At 40.2% G+C, this 25,346-nt stretch overlaps 1 protein-coding gene across 1 annotated transcript in view; it reads right to left on the minus strand.

Annotated features, from left to right (window-relative positions):
• Nucleotides 1-25,346, minus strand: part of CACNA1C (calcium voltage-gated channel subunit alpha1 C) — a 463,683-nt gene that overhangs the window by 111,335 nt on the left and 327,002 nt on the right. Inside the window, exon 10 of the mRNA XM_065742562.1 lies at nt 7,375-7,465. Within this exon, the coding sequence (XP_065598634.1) occupies nt 7,375-7,465 (91 nt within the window). The remainder of the gene's footprint in view (nt 1-7,374; nt 7,466-25,346) is intronic.

Here is a 25,346-nt window from a genome sequence, read left to right on the forward strand (position 1 = left end):
ACTATGAATAAGACATTCCTGCTGAATGGAAGCATTTCTTAAGTTTCCCTCTATGATAGGAAAGTGATTCATTGTTGACAACAGTCAGCAAAGGCCTCCCTGTACTGGCTTAAAAATGCAGTTGTTGTTAGCAGACATAGGGGAAATCAATTCTTAAAGCACCCAATGCTACCTTCTGTAGTGGTTTTAAAACTCTTTGAGGACACTGGTCACTGACAAAGAATGATGGGTCAGTTTCCTTATGTGGAAGACATTTTAGTGATTTCACCAGCAGATGGTCCAAGCCAAAGTAAATCAAAATAAAAGCTTTTGCACTGAATGCATCTTTCTTGCTGTGTCACAGGCAGCTTGTCTAGGCCACATACTAGGCAGCAGTGTGGTTACAGACATACACAAGAATTCTTTTGATGAAGAAGAAATAATGCACTGGCTGAACAGAATGCTAAATTATGCTGAGGAGACAATGGAACTGTAATAAGGATGGCTAGTGAACCACCTACAGTGCATATCCTTAATGTTAATGCTATCTCAACATCTTACTGAGAATTCTGCTTAAAATGGCCTGCCTACTGTAATAGATCAGATTTACAGGCAACAGGAGTGAAGGAAAAAGAATATAAATAGTGCAATGAGAGACAAGGCTCAGCATGAAAAAGTAGAGAAGATGACTTTTATAGGAGAAAGCTTCAGGAGGGGTGGAAAGAGAGCAAGAAAGATATAATGGGATACTTGCCCAATGGAAAGAGAAGGACAGGGAGCATGAAGTCCTCTGATGACCTCTCTGATGATGGCTCCCCAGTAAGGCAGCAGTTCTGCATTTAAGGAATCTTTTATTTATTTAAGCAAAAGAGGAGATGTGGCAGGTGTAGTACTCATCACGCATGTGATAATTACATCTTTGGAGCATTATGAGCAACAGCCAAGTGCATTCAGTGCTCCGACAGGTTAGTTGTTCTCCCCGCCCCACTGTCTTACTGTTATGGCAGAAGGCTTTATCACAAGTGGGTGAGATATATATATAGAACAGGACAAGGGAGGAGGAAGAGATTTATATTTAGAGGCAGAATCCAAGAGTGAAATTGAGTTTTGGAAACACAAATTGTGCAATAACTGTTTTTGAAAAAAAATTATGCCCTAATCTGAAACATATTTTTTAAAGTGACACCTGTGATCAAGAAGCTTTTGCCTTTCAGAATGAGGGCTAGCTACACCAAACACAAAAATGTCAAAACATGCCAAACATGGCATTTTTGAAAAATGGCCTCTTTGTGACATTCCAAACTGGCACTTGCCAGGGGTTCAGCATGAACCAGATTCTCTGCTACAGGTTTAAACACAGACCTCTTGTACTCCTCATGTTATGGATGTTTTATGTCTTTGAAAGAAAGAGATCTTCCCCAGGCAGGTGCAACTCTGTTATGCCTTGAGAAATGTTTTTTTTTTTTTTTTTCTTTTTTTTTCTTTCAAATTATGATATTAGAGCCTATATGACTATTATTTCAGATCACTACTGTGTTTTTGTCCTAGGATCCTTGTAACTCAGATTACATCTTAGAAAGGCAAGCTGAGACATCAGATCTTTATCATTTGAGTACCTATGTCTAGTTTTCTAAAACTCTTCAAAACCTTACCTGGTTAAGTTAAAGTTACTGCATGAAGATAAAACAGTAAAACGTAAACATTTTATTAGCATAAGCTCAGGACAATGAACATAATTCAGATGTAGTGAGATGCCCCATATTCTGAGAGATAAAGCAGCACAACAAAAACTGGGAAAGCATTTTTCCCTTTCTATCTTCCTGCTGATGGAAGAGCATTTCACTGTTGTAGTAGGGATGCTGGAATCCCTGAAGAGAAGATGCCCACCCCAGGGTCCTTCTTCCACACATTCCTAGGACAAGAGTATACAGTGACATAACATTTTCAGGAATGCATGCTGCATTCCTAATAATCTCTCAGTAAAATAAAGTCTTAGGGCAAAGTTCTACTCTCAGCTACATCTCTGTGATTCATCCTGAAGCAATGGACCTCCAGCCTGCCACATGCAATTACAATACAATGAACACTGCAGTATTATACAGTGATACACAATGATAATTTCTCATTTCTGACTGTTCATTAAAAGCTTCAAGCAAAACAGAATGGAAGACTGGCCCCAGAGAACTTGAACTCTGAAGTAGACTGAGATCAAGCACTGAAGAGCATGCTGACCCAATGGGAGAGATGCTGGTTTTAAGCGAGGTGGCTATTTGCTAGAAGCAACAAAAGTCTAAAGAATATCCTTAAGAAAACTGGATCTATCTATCTTAATACTGAACTGGTTTGCTACTTATTAGGCCTTCCTGAGCTGGGAAACAGACTGGGAAAACAGGCCAGCACTTAAAATTTGAGTGAATAACACTGCTCTCCCTTTGGCAAGTCACAGGTAAGGCCTGTCATGAAATCTCAAGCAGGAAGATAATGCCTCCTGCACAAGGGCACACTGCTGTCCTGAGACACATACCTAGAACTGACTGTGAATAACAAGAATGCCATGCTTATAAATAAATTGGGGAGCTGTAGTGAATGCTGATATGTAAGGGTTGTTGCCATGTTTTCCTCCTGAAGTCAGCAGAGGATTCAGAGCTTTTGGCAAACTTTTCTTTCCACTGCTCCTGATGTGACTGAGAATTTGGTCCTCAAAAAGAATCCATCTTCTCATTAGATTAAAACCAATGGTAACTGTAGGGAGCCTGAAAGCAAAATGACTCTTTTCCCTTTACCACTGGCTACTATGCTTATTATTGAAAGAGCTGCATAAGAAGCTATTGTACAGCCAGAAAATCACTGATGGTCTGGATGCTAAGGATAGATTCCATTGTCTTCAATATTTTAAGGCCATAACATTTTTTTTAAAGCCAGTGTAGCTTGTTGATTTTGTTCTATCCTCTTCAATTGTTTTAACCCTCCTTGGTGGAAAAGCAATTGAACTGTCCCCCAAATGTATGGAAATCCCAGCCAAGGTGAAAATGCCAAGAGGCTTATTATTTCAGGAAAAGCAGATCATTTTAAGCTCTCTTACCCTCTGAGCTCAAGTGCTTCAGTTTTCTACCATGGCTCCATGGAACATTAGTTTACACAAAGATCTCATTTTAGCTAAGACATATGTATAAAAGCAAGTTCTATTGTGGCAATCCATGTCTGCATGGTTGTATTAGAAAATTAGCATTCTGGTTGTATTGGAAGATTATATATGCTGCCATCCTGTGCAGAACAGATTACTGTTGATTATGAGCAACAGCCTGTCGGCAGGAATCTGAGGCCTGCTGAGCAGTAACCACAGAGGCTCAGTGAAATTACTCACTTTTGGATATAAGGCTGTACTGTAAACAGAAACCCACTGCTCCTAGTTCTGGGTTTATCTCACTGATACCTGTTGTAGAGAAAATATATTTCTTTGTACCTGGAGGCAACAAGTTATTAAAGCTGTGACATGCCAGAATTAAGATAAATTCCACTCCCAGACATTGACCTTGAGGATAAAAGCTGTTGTGTTTCTTCTACTACAGGGCAGATGTCAGTGCAGATGATATACTGTGGAATTTGTGGGATATTTTCCAGTGTCCTGTGGAACCCCACAAAACTTTTTAATTCAGACATGATAAAGGTAGCACCCATTTTAGGAAGGGAAATACTCCCTGCCACATCTCACCCGATGGCAGCAGAATTACTAAGGATGAATATGAATGCGCTTGCATGTTTGTTTTAGTTTTAAGATATTGGATTTACACAATAAACAAAGAGATTAGATATCAAATTCCTCCTGAAACTCCTGCTGGTTTGAAGGCTGCCACTGCTTCAGACAGCAAAGCTGATAGTATGGATACTATAGAAAGAAAAGCTCCTTTGAAACAATCAGTAGGAGATAGTGTGTGTTTGAGAGGTAGTCTCCTGATCTCACGTAGCATATGTCTCTGTGGAGCTGAGAAAGGCTGTCAGTGAAGATCTCCTTTTCCAAAAGGCATGTTTGAGCCTAGCTTCTCGAGCAGATATTTCTGTCATTCACAGATGATGCCTTTCAAAGCTCTACAGCTTTTTATAAGAACAAAAAGAACAGCCAGTAATTTAGAGTTATCTTTAATAAAAACACTTTTCCCCTCAGTCTCCTAGGTACATTTTCTTTTAATCACACGGGTATTCTGATGGCAAGGTCAGTCTGTAACCATGGTGGTGGCGTTGCTGAGGTGATTAAATGCCCTAACAGCTTGATGCCACTAAATAAATAAACATATTACCTCTGCTTTGAAATCTCCCTGATATTTCAGTCATGCCTAGCTGCAGCTTGCCCGGTGCAGTCTCTGACCCCTGGGAAAAAATGTGCTTATAGCAAGACAATGGGGACTTCTGGACACTGGGTGATTTTAGTAGTTGGTCAAAATGAAGAGTCATCTGAAACTCAATAAGTGAAACTCAACAACTGGGCAAAAAACTTCTCTAGCCACTTCAATTCTAAAAAACAAACTTCACAGGGCAGATGAGTGCTCAAGAATCCAGGCTTAGCCTTCAACTGCAGTAAATCAGGATGTTATGATCACAGTCAATTAACACTGAAAGCTCACTGATACTACATGAGGAATGTATCTGAAAAGCTCAGCTTCCCACAAGAACTACTTCTATCCTTGAAAAGCACTGAGTTAATTATTAGAAGCTCTGACCAAATGCTCTAAGTCAGGTTCCATCAAAGTTACTTACTATTCAAATCAGTTCTGAGATCCTTGCTTACATTGCTTACACTGATATTCCTACTGGAATCAGAGTTCAAGGCAAATAGGAATTTACCCATAGGAGAGGAATTTGCAGCTCCACAAGTTTACAAAACCAGGAAGAGTGGACAAAATTTGTATTTCACTCCAGACTTTCAAACACAATGATACAGTCATTCATTTTCCTGGTTGAAGGCTCCCATTCATCTCTTAGAGAGATGAAAAGTAATCTCAGTGAGACCCTGAGGATTTTGAATGTCCTTGGGTAGAGGGGTTAAAAAAAGCCCCTTCTCAATAACAGATTTCAATTTCCCTACTATATGCCACCTATCTTCAAACGAAGTGGAATCTGGCAAGGAAACTGTTTATCTCTCTCTGTCTTATACATACTGCTTTGATGACGCTTAAGCACTATTTTAAGATTTACAACACAGGAAGAAGAAACGAAGATACATTTTCCTGTCATCTTCCTTTGCTTTGTTAAAATGCATTGGACATAGCCATTCCCTCTCCTAGTGCTGTGGGCATCATGAGCACCTTGCCAGACCACATGACTGTCACTCTCCTGTGGATATATTGGATCATTTTCAGTAAACTCCATTCTAAGTCATGATTATGTTTAGAATTGGGTTAAACTTCAGCTCTCCTGGCCACGTTCCAGTTTACAGAATTATGTTCTCCTTGCCAAAATTCCCCATACTGTTTCAGCACAAAACAAGTTATCCCTCATACACCTCTTTATACACTTGTGTCCTTTCTTCTTATATTTTTAAACACCTGTCACATTTTACCCTGAAGGTAGCTAAATTCTAACACTGTGAAAACAATTATTGCACATGCAGTTCATGAAGTGTTTTAGGATCCTTTGGGATTAAGGACATTAAATGAATGCAAGCTGTAATATTAAAAATATATGCAACTTTATATTAACAGTTGCCATTGTTGTTGGCACTGCATAGCACCAGGGGACCCATTGTGTTAGGAACCATAACTGCAGAATAAAGATGGTTCTCCAAATTGGATCCAGCTGGAAGAAGTACTCTCATATCCAGCTGCTGCTTCCTATAATGTGACAAGAGCACAGGCAGCTCAGTGAGGTGCTTAAGGGAGAGCTACAACTGCTTTACTGCTGTGAATAGACCTCAACAGGTTCCTTCTGAAAAGAGTTCATAATCTAAACCAGACCCAGCAGGTTGACAACAGCAAGTAGGTGAAGGAAAGCTATCATAATTTCTTCTTGGGTTGTTTAAGGCACTGGCTGACACTTCCAGGAGAGCAGACTGAATTTATAACATATTCCTCATATCACATCTTGTAATGCAGATAAGATCACTTCTTCAGTTTGTAAGAGAAGAAGGTCGGGGTGTGGGGGGGGAAAGATACAATCAAGGTTTATGAAATCTTGAAAGTGATAGATTAGCAGAACACAGAACTGTTGATCACCAAATCTCACAGTATAACGAGGAAAGGGCATTGACTGAAAGTAGTAGTATATCAGCTTAAAACAGATACACTAAACTACTTGTCTACACAGCAGGAAGCGAGCAGATGAAACTTGCTGCCACAGGAGATTGTGAGGACAGGCAGCATTAGCAGTATCAGATAGATCCATGGCTAACAGGTCCATAAATGGCCACTAAAGGCAAAAAGGAAAAGCATCTCCTCTAAGATCTCTAATACAATAAACATAAATTCAGGAGCAGTAAAGTGGAATGAAAGGGGGGAGAAGACCAGACTTGTATGCTTTCCCTCCTATAACTGTCAGGGTCTGAATACTAGACCACAGGCCTGATGAAACAGAATTCTTTCAACGTTGATCAGCAGTTGATCAAACAGAAGGGCTCAAACTAAATCCAAGGACAGGACAGAGCCTCAAAATATTCCAGCATAGTGCTTACTCCAGTTTTCATGGAAATTAAAGGGGTTAATATATTTCGCAGCAGCATAAGGTCCATCCTTGTTTAACATATGCAAAAGGGAAGAAAGGACTCCTCGAGTCTATTCATGTTCACTGTGAGGTTAAAAAAAACATACCTTACAGTACAAATGTCTTCCATAAGTGCTATCTCATGTGTTGTTGAGTCTGTCTACTTACTATAATGGTGCGATTTTGAGGAGGCTCTACTCCCTCCCAACTGCCGCATTTATTTGTCACTATGATGTTGTGCTCAGCACTTTAAGGGTGTAATTCAGGCTGCAGAATGGGAGCTATCATGTGTATTTCTATTACAAGGCACTGTAAAGTGCAGAGGAAACATTAGAGAAATTAAAATATACCGGTCAATTCCACTTTGGTCTGCATATACCAAATTTCATTAACTACCACTAAAGACAAATTTTAAAATAAGAACACTTATCCAGCAGTTCTTTTAGCTACTAGGCAAACCCAAATCTGCTTATTGTGGGGATTCTGAGATTTATTTATAACTGTAATCCCAGAGGCTCTTCACTAAGGTCCAGAGTGAGTTTACATTGTCATTAAGATAAGAACTGGGATTAATAGATCTTCTCAACCCTCTTTTCACCCATAGTGTGGTTTCCTTCCCCTTAAAGAGTCTGACATTTGTCTGGGCTTTAAACCACCAAGATCAAGTCAGCACCTACACACATATAACTGTGTATATGTACTCACGCTAGCCTAGCACCGCAGTTTTCTCCTTCAATATCTGTTCCAGGGACGTTGTCTGTGTTCACGGACTCGGTCTCACTGGTGGGCATGCTCACTGTAAGAGTCAAAGGGAAGAAAAAAAGAGGGTTGGCCATTAGAACCTGACGCATCTATTAATGAATCACATCAGTCTTATTGAAAAGACCCTCAGCTGCAGCTCCCGAGGATTAAGCACTTAGCTGAGCAAGTCTGCACAGAGAAGGCTGGGCTGGTAGACTTTTGGAACGTACACTGGTTACTCAAATACTAAAGAAAGGGGAAGAGTCACCTGCTTACTTTCTTTTTGAGTCAGTTCCTTGGAACAATTATAAATGAGAATCACTGAAAAAAATTAGAGAACCTGGCAAAACCTAGAAAGAAGCATTTGCTTAATTCAATGAAAACATAAGAAGATGCCTCTTTACCTGCACCAGCCCAACCATTTTACTACCCTCCCCAGTCTCATCTGGAGTGGAGTGCAAATGACAAGTACCAGACTGATAGGTATTCAGAGAATAGGTTTCAGTTGGCCTGATAGCAAGTTCCACATAGATAACGTTGATTGCTCATCTGCTGTATACTACTGTTAACAAGTTTTAACCTTACACTTAGAGTCTGAACTTACAGGGATGAAGAGAGGAATTCAAACTCTCAGACACTTTCAAATATTACCAACAAAGAAACTAATGAACTATGGCAGAGATTTTATTTTGACACTCATCAAATAAGAACTGGACAGCATCTCCTACGCTTTTACAGAAATGTCATGGAATAACTATCAAATGAAAGCAATCTTAGGTGTGAACCTATCTCATTGGGATTCAAGAATGTGTCAGATCTTCCATCCGTTATGAAACCTTAATATTTCATTTGCTTTTGTAGATGAAAAAGATTCTCTGTTTTCATTCCATGAACTTGTCTCAGCTCCTATATGAGCTGTAACTCCTTCATCATACTAGCATTCAACTTAGGGTGGAAGAAAGGATAGCATTCAATCTGTCCTCTTCCTTTTCCACCTCTTTTTAAATATACAGAAAAAGATATTTCCAACTGGATAATGGAAGAGTTACGTCTCTCAGATGGAGTGTATATCATGTGAGTCTTGACAGTATTCACTGTTAGCTGCAGGAGAGGCTTCTATTAGCTCATCAAAATAGGTTACTCATTAATAAGAAAATACCTAACAGTGGGTCCTTGATAAAAAAATAGACAGAGTAAATATGCTATGTATTCCAGTTGTGCAGATCTTTAATGAGCTACAAGCACAGACATCCTTTCAGAAGTTAGAAAGATATTGGAAGGTTCTTCCAAAGAGGCCATGGGTTCTTGCTTCAAAAGCATTATGGTAGAAATGCCCCTCAAAATATTTCCTGAACTCCATCCCCATAATGCAAGTGTCTCTAAAATATGTCTTTGAAAATCTGTAAGTTCTTGTACTGTGTTACTGAGGAACACAGATCATATAAAATAATGGTCTATCTTGCACTCTTGTCATAACCATGAAATACCGTACTCCAAAGGTACCCGTTTCCTTACAAAGACTAGATGTTTTACTAATATTGTCTGGTCAGAAAGATGAATAAAGAAATCAACTGGATTCATATTTTGATGTACACAGAAGAGTCAAATAAACTGTAAGAAAAAGAGACATTCATAATTAAAATTTTCAGTCCAGACAAAGCCCTTCAGGAAAAAAAACCAAAAAACAAAACATTGATATTTGGCAAGTCATCTTTGAGGATGAGGTAAAGCACTTTCAAGACATATTTGAGCTTATTTGCAAATGGGAAACAATCTTGAGGACATTAGCAATAGATTGATTTGCAGAACAGCTTATTATCTTGAGTGCATGAAGAGGACACTGCACAAGCAATAGCAAAAGCAAGGCACGCACATGCAGGAATATACAAAGATACATTATGTGTCAGTCCTTATAGAGATATATAGACAAACACACATACAAATATACGTAGTGTGGACACAAAGTGCAGTGGAACATTACCATGGGTTTCTGTGGAGTGACTAAACCAAGAAAACTTTTCTTTCTTCTTATCAGGCAACCCAGCTGGAGTGCTTCCTTTCACAGACAAGATGGTCAAGTACCAGGAACAAGACATCAATAGAGAACATGCAGCCAGTGACAGGCAAAAGAAAAAAACAAGGAACTCAGCTTGCACATGACATCCACTTCTGTCAGAAAACTTCATCTTGTGAATTAAAAGTACAAAATGAAAAAATAAGGTATATAAAAGTAAAAAATATTACATCAGACCATCAGAGGATAACGCCTCCTTGCTTTGTGCTCTTTTTAAAATTTATTTTCTGAGTGGTTGAACTTAAGTTTATGGGTCAAACCTTTTTCCAGTGGTTTCAATGGCAAAACTCCTGTTTGAGAGTCTGACCTACTGAAAACAATGAGTGTAAGGCAATCACAACATGTCCCGAAGTTATCCTCTGATCCTTAGGGCCAGGACCTGGACCAGCCCATTTTTGAATGAGATTTCTTGTTCTTTCTTTTTTTCCTAAATTTTTTCCAACATCAAGAAACTTTCCAAAAGTGATGGAGTTGCTAAAAAAATTGTTGGGATAATCACATTTCTCTGTCTTTCCAGTGATTCAGGCTAGTTGCTGGCAATATCTCCCAGGCACTTACTACATTGCACTGATGGAACACGTTAAGGACAATAAAAAATATTACAAAGTTATCATGTCTAAGAAGAATGACCAAAAGTGAAAGGCCAGGACAGACGTCTCAAATGTGGTATGTTCTCAGTAGGACAACAGCTTAATTTTATGAGGCACCTCACTTCACCTTCAGTATCAGGGATAGTCATGTGCACAGCTGCTATGAGGTTCATTCAGACCAGTCAACAAATCCTGAAAAAACATAAGTTGCCGCAGAAGACTTATGTATAAACTGGGTCTGAATATGAGATGAAATAGACCAAATACTGCACACGCAGCTTCCTTATCTGATTCCGTTCTCAGAGATGTAGACCCTGTGCCCACACCCTGGCTCCAGACTAGAAACAAGGCAGGCATTTTTTGCAGCCAGGGTAATTAATTATTGTTACCATGTACCAAGAATGCTGGTGGTGAATCCACCACAGGAATATTTTAATCATGAAGAGATGTTTATCTAAATGGTGGGCTCTAGTCCAGACCAGAGCTATGTTCAGGATCATGCTGTATGGACTATGCTATCTCAGTGACCACTTCCTCCTTGTAATGTTGGAAGCTGAGACAAAAGTGTTATTTCCTCTTACCTGGACACAAAGTGATTTAGCTGTGGAAATTTTGGTGCCTCACCTCCTGCTCTATATGTGATCAGTGATTTTCACACTCTCACAGGAGTTGTTCTCCGTCAGCTTCAAAAGATCAACTCCTTGTACCCAGATCAGAGGTCCACACAGGGCTGCATTCTGCCAGATGTAATGTGCACCTCGACAAGTAGACCCATAGATCTTCCATTTACCACAGGATTTGACTTGCAAGGCACTTCAGTATTCAAACTACACCTCATACATACAATTCAATTGCCCACCTAATAACTTGGGGTATAAAATTATACCTTAAGGTATTAGTTCAGTGACTAAATACCTGTATTGTAGATAGGTGACTCCTTGGCACATGAGAGCAGGTTGTCAAAGGAATGAGAAGACATTTCCATCAGACAGTTTGCCTCTGCATGACTACACCAGTGGAGTAGCAGTGGAGCTAACAGTGAGATGAGCACACTGAGCCGGCAGTTTGCTTCAACCAAACCAAACCAAACCAAACCAAACCAAACCAAACCAAACCAAACCAAACCAAACCAAACCAAACCAAACCAAACCAAACCAAACCATACCAAACCAAACCAAACCAAACCAAACCAAACCAAAACACTGCAACAAACTACTAACAACCACAAATGGCTAGGATACCTCTGGGCAGCCTGGTCTGGTGGTTGGCAACCCTGCCTACAGCATGAGGGTTGAAACTAGATGACTTTTTAGGTCCTTTTCAACCCAGGCCATTCAATGATGACACCATAGAAGATATTATGACTTTGCTTACACAGCAATCTTTTTTCTTGAATGTATCTTCAGTCATCACATCCATAATTCACTTAGGATGATGAAATCTCCCATTAATTACACATTCTTGAGGCAGTATAGGAACTTCTTTTCAAAGGAAGTGAAACAACTTTTTGAAGGCATACAGGTATTTCATGATTTCAGTAGAATGCAAACCATGATGACCAGTATGTCTTATACTCTATAGTCACTTTGAAATATTTGCACTTCTTACGTCTCTCCACAGCGTGGCTCATCTCTTAATACAGAATTTTCCTCCTGGACTACCTAAACTCTGATTTCACATTACCTATATAGTTTCCTGCAGCAACTAAAGCAGCAAATGCTGTCTAGCTGCTTCCTTAAAAATAAACTTGGGATATGCTTCATGTTAATTCTAGCTCTGAAACACAGTAGACAGAAATAAGGACAAAGTCTGCAGTCTGTGAATAGCTGTAGACAGATGTGCAAGACCCTCTGAGAGCCTCTGTTCCATGTCACCGGCATCAAGCTTTGATTCCAGTTCTACACTTGCACTAACATATGCCCCTCCAACCAAATGCCCTGTGGACATGTTATAAATTACTAAATGGCCGGCTGCCAAGAGATAGCCAACCGTTCAAGTAAAAAAGATAGCACTTTCAAATGCCCTTCTTTGTAGCACTGAAATATTTTGTCCCTTTATACACTTAGAGAATAATATATACTCCCAGTTCAGAAATATCACTACCACTGTTGCATTTTGCATTTATGGAATTCTTGTCATCTTGGCAGTGGAAGCAATTCTAATATTCAGATTTATGTTCATGGATCATAACATTGCCACACTTGCTTGTTCCTGAATCTGACTTTAATGAATCTCACTGTGAGAATTTAAAACACAGAGAAGATGATCCCTAGGCAAAGGATATCAGATTCCACAAACACAGACAAAGCCCACACTTGTCACAGATGTTGATAGGATACACTATTAAATGACTATGCAGATCTTGACATGAGTTTTAAAACTGAGTATGTCAGAAGTTATTCACATTGCCTGACTTTACATCTCTGATTCAGCTATTTGAGTTAAGATCCAGAGACAGAGAGGTTCCTGTCACAGGTTTTCTGAGCCTCTGCCACATGGACAGGCTGGACATTTACCTTAGACACCTACACTGGGTACTGCACTTGGAGCAGTGTGATAACTCAACAGTGTGTTCACTCGTAATCAAAGAGACCTGCAGTGAGTTTTCAGATTAAGAAAAGGAAAAATACACCTGTCTATGTATTCTGACATGCTCATTAAAACTCCAATTCTTCCAGTACTCCAATTTCTGCTGGTATTGAATAACATTGAAAAATAAGGGCTAACTCACCCCTTTTGCCCATGCTGGTATTTGAGATCAGATTAACCTGATGTCACTCTGCCACTTTGTTGTGCAACCTTGGCCATATGACCGAGCCTCTCTACATATCTGTTTCATTTCTCTAAAATAGGGATTATAATTCTGCGCTCACCTTGCAAATCTCTTTCAGATCAGCAGATGAACCACATTACAATAAGCCCTAAGTACTATAGTTATTACTGATGCTAATACCTCCCAAGTGGGAGTCCGCAGAACTATAAAGCAAATCTAAACAGCAAAGAAGCCCTGTGAATTCTTCAGCTGAAATTTAAGATTTCTTTCTTCCATCAAACACAACAAGAATAAATTACAATATCCAGGCTGCTCCCTTTACCAGAATGTGTATCAAATGGATGACTTCATCTGCTCTAAGAACCCTGCTTCCTGAGGTACCTCTCCTGCCCATCATTCCATGAGTGAGTTTATGGACAGCTGTCAGAATCTCAACAGGTTTTTTTTTCTTTTATTTCTTTTTTTTTTTTTCAGTGGAGAGCTCTCATTTGAATTAATATGTGAATATTGCTTAGCTGTCCTCTTCTCATCGCCTGTTTGGAAATGCTGTACTCATTCATCTTATTCGCTAATGTAAATAAGATAGAGCTTTTATTCTGCTACATGAGTTCAGTGTCTTAAGAACAACCAGTGAGCGTGTTCTTATATGCAAGCAGCATGCATAGAGAAAGCCTAGGTGAGTGAGTAGTTTTCCCTAGATCTATTGCTGATTTTTTTAATTCCAGGAAAATATAATAGTTGTGGCTGGGGAGGGCTTTCATCGTTTCTGTTTGAAAAGGAGCTCAGCTCTGCAATAGGAAGGCTTCTACAGAGGAAGAGGAAAGGGAACTTGGAACTAGGCTCTTGGTGGTTACATACCTCTCAAAGACAGACACAATGCATCAGTTAGTCTAACACAAAAAGAAAAAAGACCAGAAAAACTGAAAATGCTTACCAGGGTCTCTGAGGCCAACACTGATAAAGATGACACTACACACACAACGTAACATTAAATACATGTAACACAAACACTCTGAATAACCTAATTTAATTAAGTTACATACAAACCACTGCAATTGGCAGGAGAGAGCGTGAGCTGCGGTTTCACTCAAGGTTAAATAGAGCAATAGAGAGCTGTGAAGTGGCTGTCAGTTACATCTGCTCCAGGCAAAAAAATGAAAGACTTTCAGTAAAAAGATCATGACACCAGCGTGTACCAGCAGCAAAGATGGAGCAGCTGGGATGCAGCATAGAGCTTGCTGTTGCAGTAGAATGGGGCTGAGAAGACTGATGCAGCACAGCCCAGGTCACCAACAGGACCAAGGGTAGGAATGCTGCCACTACTGAGATGGAGCACTCGAAGTCTGACATTTCACTTACATATAAATTACATATTTTACTATATAAATTGCAACATCGACTTCTCATGTAAGATTTGCTTTCATGTGTCCTTCTCCCCTCCCAGAGTGCCATCTTAGTCATACTTTCCATGACATTGAGGGGACACAGCCATGGGCTTAGCAAACTTATATGATCCACAGGGAGGAACAGGAGAGAGAGGGGAGATCTGTATCAGCTGTGCAGGCATGTGATTAAGAGATCTATCACTAACACACAGAGATTATTGTGCACCTATGAATGCATTGCCTTGATACTAGTTAATCTTCCTGGAACTCATTTTAGCAAACACCTTGGCTACCTTAAACAGCTGCCACTTTTCTACTTTTCTACAAATGTTTCTTCATTTTGACCAGTGAGGGGAATGCACACTTCTGAGAAGCACAGCCCTGGCCATGAGAAGAGATGGTTTTGCAAGCCTCTGACATGCTCTGATGTGTATTTTAAAGGAAGAACAGAAAACCCTCTTTGTGCATCCCTGCAAGGAGGGCAGAGGTATTTTTTGCATAACCTGTGGTACCTCACTCAGAAGCGCAGGGCCTTCCAGAAAGGAGTTTAACTCTGTTTAAAAAAGACAAAAAAAAAATGGTTTCTCTGGGTAACTGCTGGTTCTGCTGTGCTAACACCTGAGTATGCATTAGGAGCCCATTCACTGTTGTGCAGTTTCTGCCTTCAAGGGCTATAAGAGCAACCTGCTGTAACCCTTGCAGCTGAAAGACAGATGGGCTGGGTCACAGGGTGACAGAGCTGCTACCAGAAGAGATCTTGAAAGATGTCTCTCCCCTCAACCTGGATCCTCCTATGATATTCTAAAACTTGTTTTTTCATCTGATAGATCTTTTGTATTGTTTGCCTTGCTAGGAACAACAGCCAGTGCACCAAAGTGCAAGGCACTGACTTGCCAGGATGTGGTTTATAGCCTCATTTTCTGGTGTCAATGTAATACTTTTTAGCAATATCTTTAGTTCCCATGGAATTCTGGAGTAACAGAGCAATTCAATAAAATAAAATAAAAAGGAAAAGGGAAAAGAAGAAAGAAAAAAGGCAGTGGAACAACTGAGGATCTATGACTTTTTCAACAATAATTCCTGTTCGTGAAGAAATCAGAACTGCACCTTCCGAACGGGTCTGCAAGAGCATTCTCATCATAATCTCCCTCATTCTTTAAGATTTTTAACAAAAGAAGGTGAGCTAAGCAGCAGTGCCATCAAATGTGCTTGAATCTACCTGATAAACAATACATGTTCACAAGAAGGAGGAATACATCGCTTGAAAATCAAAAAGATCCTAATATTGCAGGCTGGCAGGCATTTAACAAATGAGCGAATGAGAAGTGCAAACATTGTAGATAATGTGTTGGGAAGGGATCCAAAGGTTGATGATACAAAATGAATAAAGTAATTAGCAACAAAGAAAGTGCCCTGAAAAGAGAATAATCAGCAACCAAAAGGAAAAAAATAACCCTCTGACTTTCATCACTTTTGTCCCTCTAATAATCACGAGGCTACTTACATTTTGCTCACTTGCATTGTTATTAGTGGAAATTATCAGCTCATAAGGTTCAAGCCCAAATGTGGTTAATGCAGGTCATATATTTCCTTAAATTCCTGTGCATGAGAGAACTTCTGCATCTGCCCATCCACAGAAATATACACCTGGGTGGTGAATCAGTAACTTTGATGAGGATCTCTACTTCAGCAAAAGCATCTTTGTTCTTTCAGTTCACAGCCCTATGAATCTGTCTTCCCTGCAGAGTCTGGGAGAAGCAAAAAAATTACAGAAGCCGGTTCTAACTTGATCTGCTTAGGTCATCAGAAACACTCCAGGGAGTGCTGCTCACCACCTAGATTGCCAAGCTTTAAAGTGACTGAGATGCAGCACTAGCTGTTTTAAGACATCCCTGTCTGTCACAAGCCATTTCAAGGTTGGTGACACCTGAAGACCTGGCAAGCAGTCTACGGTTTGTGAGCTTGAGCATGGAAGAGGATGTATCAGGACAGTGGGGACTGTGCTTGTGTTTGGATGCTTCAGTGATTTGGGAGCTCACAGCGCAAATCTTTCCCAAGGGGAGCTTGTACAGGGATTGCAAGGGATTGTGCCTGGGCTGAGAGAACGAGACCAGAGGTCTCTCTGAGGACTGTCTTGTACTGAAAGAGGAAATTATTCTCTTGGAGGCTGGCTCTGGTTGGCAGAATATCATGCAAATGAAAAGTGAATGTGGGGGACAAATTCTATTATTTCAAAGGACAGTCAGGGAACCTGGGCAAAGGCTGGGTCACAGGTGAAGAAGCTGTTGGAAAGAACAACAGCAGTGGCTAAATATTTAATCTGAAATACGCCTTCAAGCTGCAAGAGTGGATATGTATGTCCAATATCTAAAGGGAGCCCATAAGAAAGAAGGAGGCAGATTACCACAACAGAATTTAGCAGGATCTACTTTGATAGGATGAGGGGAAATGGTTTCAGACTATAGGAAGGGAGATTTAGATTGGATATGAGGAAAAAGATTTTTACAGTCAGGCTGCTGAAGCACTGGAAGAGGTTGCCCAGAAAGGTGGTGGATGCTCTGTCCTTGCAGACAACCAAGGTTGGGCTGGACCAAGCTCTGAGCACCCTGATCTCCCTGTTCACTGCAGGGGAGTTGAACTGGGTGACTTTTAAGGGTTCCTTCCAAATCAAACGATTCTGTGATTCTATGTTAACTGCATGCTGGAAGATGCAATTTAGGAGTGAGTGACTTACTTAAAATATTTGAGCTTCAATATCATCAGGAAAAGAGTGCAAGGAGGCCCTCCCTGCACAGTCCCAATGCACAGGAAGTACCTGAGAGAGATTAATTCTCATTAAGTGCAGATATCTTATAACATCAGTCTTTATTTGGGATGCATGAGAAAGATTGTGGGTAATGTCTTCCTGATGGCGAATAATCAAGCAGTTCTGTTCACTGATCGATAGGTAAGGTAAGCACATACATTAGGCATAGTTCACTCTCAAGCCAGGGCTGTGTGAAAGTGCTGGACCCTTGCTGTATTCATAGATCTCACTGACAGATTCTATTCAGTTTCATGATCTTAAATGGAAATCAGCTCTTCTATCATGAAATGCACATAAATTTCCATTTATGCCGTACTCTATTACATTTCTTCTGTGCCTAGTAAATAAAATGCTTGCAATTTTGTGTGCTGCTCCTGCCTGTAGTGTTCTTTCAGACACTTTTGCTAACATAATGACTAGTCTGATACTAGACACTATTATCACAATATCGTGAGTCAGAAGCATGAGACATGCTAGCTGGGCAGGCTGTGTTACTGTGCAGCCAGAAGAAAAGCAAAGAATTCAAATCAGAGTTTTGTCCTTAAAGTCAGCTCGTCAAACCAGTAATTAAAGCTTTTACATCTCTTGAGTAGGGCACTGAGAACAGGTCAATTACTCCAATCCAAAGGAACAGGCATTTTATATTAGCCTAGGAAGAATAGATTCTTAGTTTGCAAATACTAGGAGCACTCAGGAGAGTGAGGGACTGATAACAACAGCTTGAGCTGAGCTTAGTGTGGGCAGGTGTTATGCAAGCTTCCCTCACACAGCTGTGTTAAAGCAAGTAATTAGTGACCTGACATAGCCCTGTTATTCTGCTCGTGGTTCTTTAAACAGCTAGATAATACACTCACATTTTGATCTGCAAATCTGTGAGGATCTATGCAGCTCTGCCAATGGAGCCTTGCTCTGATATTTAGCCTTTCTGCTACTTCAGCCTCTGGGTTTTAATGCTATGGGTAACCTCCCCATCTTGATCTCCACTGATTCCCACTTGCACCTACTCATGGGTCCCCTGCAGACCTCTACAGTTTGCTCTTTGTAGAATCACAGAATCATCAAAGTCGGAAAAGAGCACTAAGATCATTTAGTCTGACTGCCAGTGCCTCACTACCATGCCCACTAACCATGTCCCTCTGTGCCACGCTTAGAGGGTCACATTTGACTGGAATTCTTCCTCAAGCAGGCAAGAAGTGCTCTGTGATCTGTGTACATGGAAATGAAGGTGTAAGCAGCAGTACAAACATCCATAGCTCCTTCAGCTGAATCTGAATGAGGGCCTCAAGATGTGAAAGGCCAGTTTTCTCATCTGTTGACTTACCTCTACAACCCTGCTCATTGAGAGCTGCTGCAGTCAGACAGCAGGCAGACTCAGTGCCACAGCTATTTTCAGTTCCCCAGCTGGAAATATTTCCCTTCCCCTGCCACCTCTCTGGGCTTGATGATGTTTATGTGATAACCAAGATGAGAGGCCTGGTTTTCTTCTCAGGAGCAAACCTGACCAGAGATTTTTATCCTATCAGTAGACTGGACTGGACTGGATAGGAAGTTTCTCACTCAATAAGTAAATGTGAGTTGTCACAGAGCAAGCATGTGACTACTCCTCCATCACACTCGTGTCTGTATCAGGATCCTGCCACAAGGTTTTCAGGCTTCCACCAAAGCACTGAGTGCTATTCACAGCTGTCAATCCTCATCTGCACCAGCATTGGCTATCAGATCACTCACACACACCCTGCTCAGCTGTGTAATATCACCCAGACAGCCTGTCACCATGCTGTGCTACAGGGAGATCACTGCCTCACTGAGCTCCCATCAGCTACAGCTCATCGCGCTGCTCCACTGTCTGCCATCACAACAGCAGGGCCAGCTTTCTAACCCTAAAAATGCTATTATTCTTGCCTCCTTGTGTGACTGCTTGTGAATCCATTTAAGAAAGCAACAGGCTGCTGCAGCTAAGATATCTAAGGGAAGGAGAGAATACGAAGTTTCCCCAGGGGAATTTTGCTAATGCACCTCCTGCCTCCCTCAGCCTACCCTGGCTTATTGCTGTTTTCCAGTTTGACCCCAGCTCTTGGTCTGAGCCAAGGAACACAGGGTCTGGACCTCAGCAGTTATCATGTAAATCTTCAAGTTATAATGCAAAGTACAAAAGGAAGGAAAAAGACAGGTGAATATGTCCCAATGAATACACAGTTAAACCTCACAGAATGCTCACAGAAAAAAGCTCACAGAAGAACAACTTCTGTTACTGTTAGCCATATCATGTTTTCTTTGTACCAAAACCACTATTCAGATACTGAGCTTACAAGAACCACATTGAAGGTTCTAGTAGTATCAAATATTTCCCAGGAGACGTTGCTCAAACCACATTCAGTTGGCTCTTATGAGGCACTGGATGGCATTTTGGATGTCCCACCTCAGCTGTGATCTCCCAGCTAGCGCAACACTGAAGTATATAACTCCAACTGCTATATTTTATCTGCCAGTCTATAATGAAAGTCTTGGGTACCATGAAGTGTATATATATATATATATATATATATATGTACACACACCATATAGTGGTATTCCCATCTATACTAGCTTTGTTTTCCCATTAAAAGAAAAAAAAAAGAATTATAAAATTATAATACCACCTTTTGCCTGTTCAAACTCTAAACTCTTGGAGCCCAAACTGCCTTTGATGTCATCTGGTACTAATGTAACATGACTGATTCTCATCCCCAGCAGTTGTCACTAACTCCAAGCACTCACTCCCTGTCCTTCAGCCATCATTACTGAACACCATAGCCTCTCTCCTGACAGTTCATTATACCAAATAAAAAAGTAATCAGGGTTTCATATGCTATCAGTCCTGCTCCACCAATGCCTTTCTCTCAATGGAGAGACACTTAAGGCTACATCTTGATAACTTGTTTTTCAAATGTACATCACTGATCAATCTTACTGACTTCAGCTTGAAATGCTAAACACTCCACAGTTTTGAAAACATTCTGAAAATGCCCTCTTAGAGATTTAAGAGTATATTTTAGGCCTCTACTTAAAAATAACTGCCCTTGCTGTACACATACATATATTCAGATTGATTTTATAGTATTTCTTGTTATTTGTTCATGGCACTGAATGCCTTCTGCACCCTCCTAACCATGGGAAATAAAGCACATACAATCTATCAGAAGGTACGGTGATGGCACTTTCCTCACAGACAGTTGCTTCTAATGTCCCTTCAGGAGAAGTGAAATCACAGTGTAAGCAGATAAATCTTGACAGCTTCCAGAAGTACTTCCTAACGGGGCAGATGGAGATTAATTTATTTGCACAGAGGTGTCTTCCCCAGCTATATAAACAATTGATTCTCTCTAAAGCCTTACCATTCAAGATATTTCTCTGTAACATATTAGTACTTAAGCGGATTCTTACATCAACATAAGTCTTTCTTCCAGCAGGCAAAACAGAGGTGTTATCTCACCAGACAGTCTTTACTAGGGAAATAGCTTTTATAGCAGATAAACTTAATGCCCTATCAACGTTAATGTCATCCTCTATGTGCTGTAGCTGGTCACACATCACTGCTCTAGCAGTACTCAGCATAGCCTTGTGCTCCAGGTTACAAGAATCAGGGAAGGGAGAAACTAGAAAAACTGAAGTTGAACAACACTATCCAGGTCTTCAGCTGCAAGACAGGTGAGTGCATGCTGATCACCAAAATTTTTTCAGTCACAGAGAATCTAAGAGGAAGAGCTTTTTTCCCCAGACATGAACTACAGCTTATTTAATTTATATGGCATTTGATGCTGTAAGGGAATAGAAAGAAAAAATAGAGCCTACAGGCAGAAATTAGCAGTTTTGGACTTTGTTCTCACACTGCCCTCTGTTTTGTGCAACAGTGGCAGCAGCAGCACAGAAAACTCAGGAAATGCTCATTGTATCAGCAGTTCCAGGGTTAGTTAATAATCTCAGATGTCCACTAAACACAAAAATCCACACATGGAACTGACTGATGGGGCCAGACATATGCCTAAATTTGTTTCAGTTCCCCAGAACTGAAGAGTTACTCCAATCCAAACAATAGCAGTTCTCCTGATGCTATGTTGGAATAAATCAGAATTATAGACTGCAGTGTTGGCTACAGCATTGTCCTGAGTTTTCCCGAGTACCAGCAACTCTTTCTTTTGCTCTCTATTCAAACAAAGGCAACCATGTGTCTTCTCCACATCATGCTTTGACATAAAATGCAGGCTTGAGCTACATTGCATTTGGGTTAGATTGGATTTAGCTAACTGCAGCAGTAACCATCAGCAAAGAATGAAAAAGAAGGATTTCAAAACAGTTTTTTTCTCTAAACTAGATAATAAAATCACAGAATGGCTTAGGTTGGAAATCTTGGAGCCTATCCAGTCTCAACTGGAGGCCAGGGCTCCCACCCAGCAGCTCAGGTTGCCCAGGGCCCCATCCCTGGAGGTGTTCAATGCCACATTGGCCCCCACAGCTTCTCTGGGCAGCCTGTGCCAAGACCCCACCACCATCTGAGTAAAACATTTTCTCCTAATATCTAATCAGAATCTTCTCTCTTTTCATTTGAAACCCATTCCCCCTTGTCCTATCGCTATTAGGCCACAGAAGATGTCAGTCTCCCTTGTATTATAACCTCCTCTCAAGTACTGGATGGCCACAATGAGGTCTCAATGGAGCTTTCTCTTCTGTGAGCTAAACAAGCATAACTCCCTCAAGTTATCTTCATAGGAGAGGTGCTTCAGCCATTTGGCCATCTTCATGGCCCTCCTCTGGACTTATTTCAACAGCTCCAACCCTTCCTGTACTGTAAAACTCAGGAGTGGATGCCAGACTACAGATAGGGCCTCACAATGGCAGAGCAGAAGGGGACAATCACCTCCCTCTCCCTGATATGTACCCCTCTTCTGATGGAGCCAACGATACAGCTGGCCTTCCAGGCTCTAAGGATACACTACTGATTCACATTCAGCTTCTCATCCACCAGGAATCTTAAACCCTTCTCTGCAGGGCTGTTCTTAATGAGTTCTTCTCTCAGCCTGTACTCATATCTGGGATTGCCTTGACCCAAGTGCAACACCTTGCAATTGGCCTTGTTGAACCTCATTAGATTCTTATGTGACCACTTTTAGAGCATGTCCAGTTCCCTTCTCTCTGCTGTGTCAACTGCACCACTCAGCTTGGTGTCATCAACAAACTTCCTGAGGGTACACTAATTCCCACTTTCAGTCATTGATGTTGAAGATCACTGGTCTCAGGACAGAATGCTGGGCACATCACCCATGACCAGCCTCTATCTGGACATAGAGTCATTAACCACAACCCTCTGGCTGTGACCATCCAACCAATTCTTTATCTATTGACTAGTCCAGTCTTCGAATGCATATCTCTCCAGTTCAGAGATAAGGAAGTAGTGTAGGATCATGTCAAAGGTCCTGCACAAGTCCAAGTAAAGGACATCAGTTGTCTTTCTTTTATCCACCAGTGTCATCATTCCATCATAGAAGGCCACTGGATTGGTCAGTAATGATCTGCTGTGCTGGCTGTCTCATATGAAACAGGACAGAACATTTTTTCCCTATCCAAATATTAACATATATATATTTTAAACAATCAGTCTAGTAGATGTTTAATTTCTCTTTGTTGAGAAAACTAATTTTGTTCATCTTTATAAGTGTCTTACCCTTTCTCCTCTTGGAAAGGGTGAGGTGAGGAAGACAAACAATCCATGGTAAAGGCTCTACAGTTTCCTTGTTTGTTAACTGGGATTACAAAACAGAAAGTAACATGTGATGACAGTCAGTAGGGAAATCTACTCCCAGATTTGTTTTCCAATGGGAGAAAGGTCAAATCGTTGACATCACAGTTTTAGTGACATTAATGGAACAGAGGGCAAAAGTGAAAGCAGTAACTCTAAAGGACCCACAGGAGGTTATACAACAAAAAATATACTTTTAAATGGCAACTTTACTTTTTGTCGCCACAGCTATCTTCTCATTCTTTTGTGATATCTGTCATTTTTCCATTTCTGGATACAAAAGTTTATGTGGGTACAATCCCATTTTTCCACATATACAGTTATAGAATCAAAATGCTAGTAATGATGGTGATTCAAATTCATGACACATACAGTGGTACTTTAACCTGTGGAGTTACGCACTGGGCAAACAGCAGTAGATGGATTGTGCAGTCTTGTTAGTGGTATCAGATCTGAAATATCTCATGCTCTCCCTTTGGTGGATGACAGAGTAGTAAAGCCATGGGTGAGCATAGCAAAGCCTCTAGTTCATCAAGACCCAACATCAGACAACATTCTCTGGTGCTGATGCTTGCCTATTTTGTTACTAAACTCAGATAAAACAAATAGAGGCTCAGGCAAAATCCTCAGCAACTTCAGTAGGAGTCTTGCCTGTGGATCACAGGAGTGATTCATCCCAATATAAGAACTAATGTCCCCAAAGCTTTTTCTAGCCAATATGCTAATTATGGACTCCAGTTTGACATTGGAAGCACAGAACCATTTTGCAACATGACCTTCTCTTTCCACACAACAAAAACAAAGCATTTACCAAAGTGTTGTAATAAGTGAACACAAATTGTAGTACTTGTATAAAGAACAGTTTTTGAGCTACTTTGAATACATCAAGGTACAAAAATGACACTGGGACTGCTTTCTACAATGCATGGACTGGACAAGGTACATGTCTGAAAACAGCCAACACTCTTATCCGAGCAAATCATGGTTTTGCATCTTTGCAGCTGAATGCATGGAGGATGTTTTTTCATCCTAGGAGAATCAAATAGGTGCATCATGAACCAGAAAACAGTTATTTTGTCTCTGTCTCCAGGTGAAAGAGAATAAATCTATCACAGCTGCTAAACCTTGTGAAACTCCTACAAAGTGCCCATGTGAAATACCATCTTTGTTGGTACTGCATCTAAGTTGGCACTGCATCTAATCTTTCCCTAGTTAGCAGATGATTATTTTCAACATCACTGGACAATGATAAAAGAAGATGATACTGTGCTTTCTTCTTCTTTAGATGAGGCTTTAACAGATAATAAATCACTTTACAACACTGGCTTTTATTTCATAGTATTTATGTATGGAAAGCAAAATGCAACCAGGTTGTATGACACACTCTCAAATCACCTAGTTTTAGAGGAAATAGGCTGATAAAGGTTTTGTCTTCCAGACTCTGAATCTTAGAGCTTTTGCTTAGATTATCTTAAATCCCACTTGAACACCATGTTTTATTATTAATTGCTACTTGACAATAGGCAAAAATCATCTAAAATGTATATTAAATATATATTAAATAAATATATAAAATATAATCAATAATATAACAGAAATCATAAAACCATGACAATCAGTCTGAACATTCTTGGCAAGGAGTGGTTGCTCAAGTCCTTTCATATGTATATGAAATACATAGGGACAAATTCTGAAAATGGAATTAGAATAAATTAGGGTGATTGGATTTACCATCAATAGATACCTTCAAGCGTTTCAAATGTGCTCTGGTTAAACAATACACAAACATTGCACAGGGCTGCACAGGATTTAGTGACAACTTTCACTATTATCAAAGGAACTTATTTGGTAGTCACTGAAATTAGTGGAGTCTCCTTGTGGTATAGAAGTTGACTTTGTTAAAGAAAGTCAACAGGAACTGAACAGATGAAACTTAAAAAGCCTGAACTTTTAGAGAAACGTGGTCATGCTTTTATTCCTGCTATGTAATAGCAAATTATGTATTATTGGAGCTCTTGGGAATAAAGCCCTGTTTCAGTTGAATTTACTGAAGCTACTGCTTCCAGAGTTCTCAAGTTCTTTTTTTTCGTGTGTGCGTGTGCGTGTTTGAACCATCAGCTCAGCTATCCTGTTCTCCTTATTTCTGGACCAGAATTCAGAAGCACAAAGCACAATAGACAAAGATTTTCCAAAGGTTCTAATGGTCCATAAGATCCCTATTTCTTCTAAAAGTTCTACTTTGTACCTGAGAACTTATTCCCTGTTTCAAAAACGTTTTCTCTTAGGGAAGGCACTCACAAGACTGAGATTAAATACTACCTAGCCAAGAAAACAGTGCTGTTCACAAGAACAGTGATTGTATAGGTAAGCCAAAATCTGCAGCCCACCTAAAAATAAGGCAGGAGATGCTAGTAAGTATTTCCAAAGGTCACCAAGATATTGGAATAACTGTTCTGAAAGTAAAAACTGAGATTATTTATTTTTTAACATCTTAGATTTTTCAGAATTTTAGTACTTGCCTGTATTTCTCAACTT

This window comes from Cyrtonyx montezumae, unplaced genomic scaffold, assembly GCF_038088225.1.
Source record: "Cyrtonyx montezumae isolate F1298 unplaced genomic scaffold, pur_monq_1.0 scaffold_3, whole genome shotgun sequence".
In the NCBI taxonomy this organism is placed as follows: domain Eukaryota; kingdom Metazoa; phylum Chordata; class Aves; order Galliformes; family Odontophoridae; genus Cyrtonyx; species Cyrtonyx montezumae.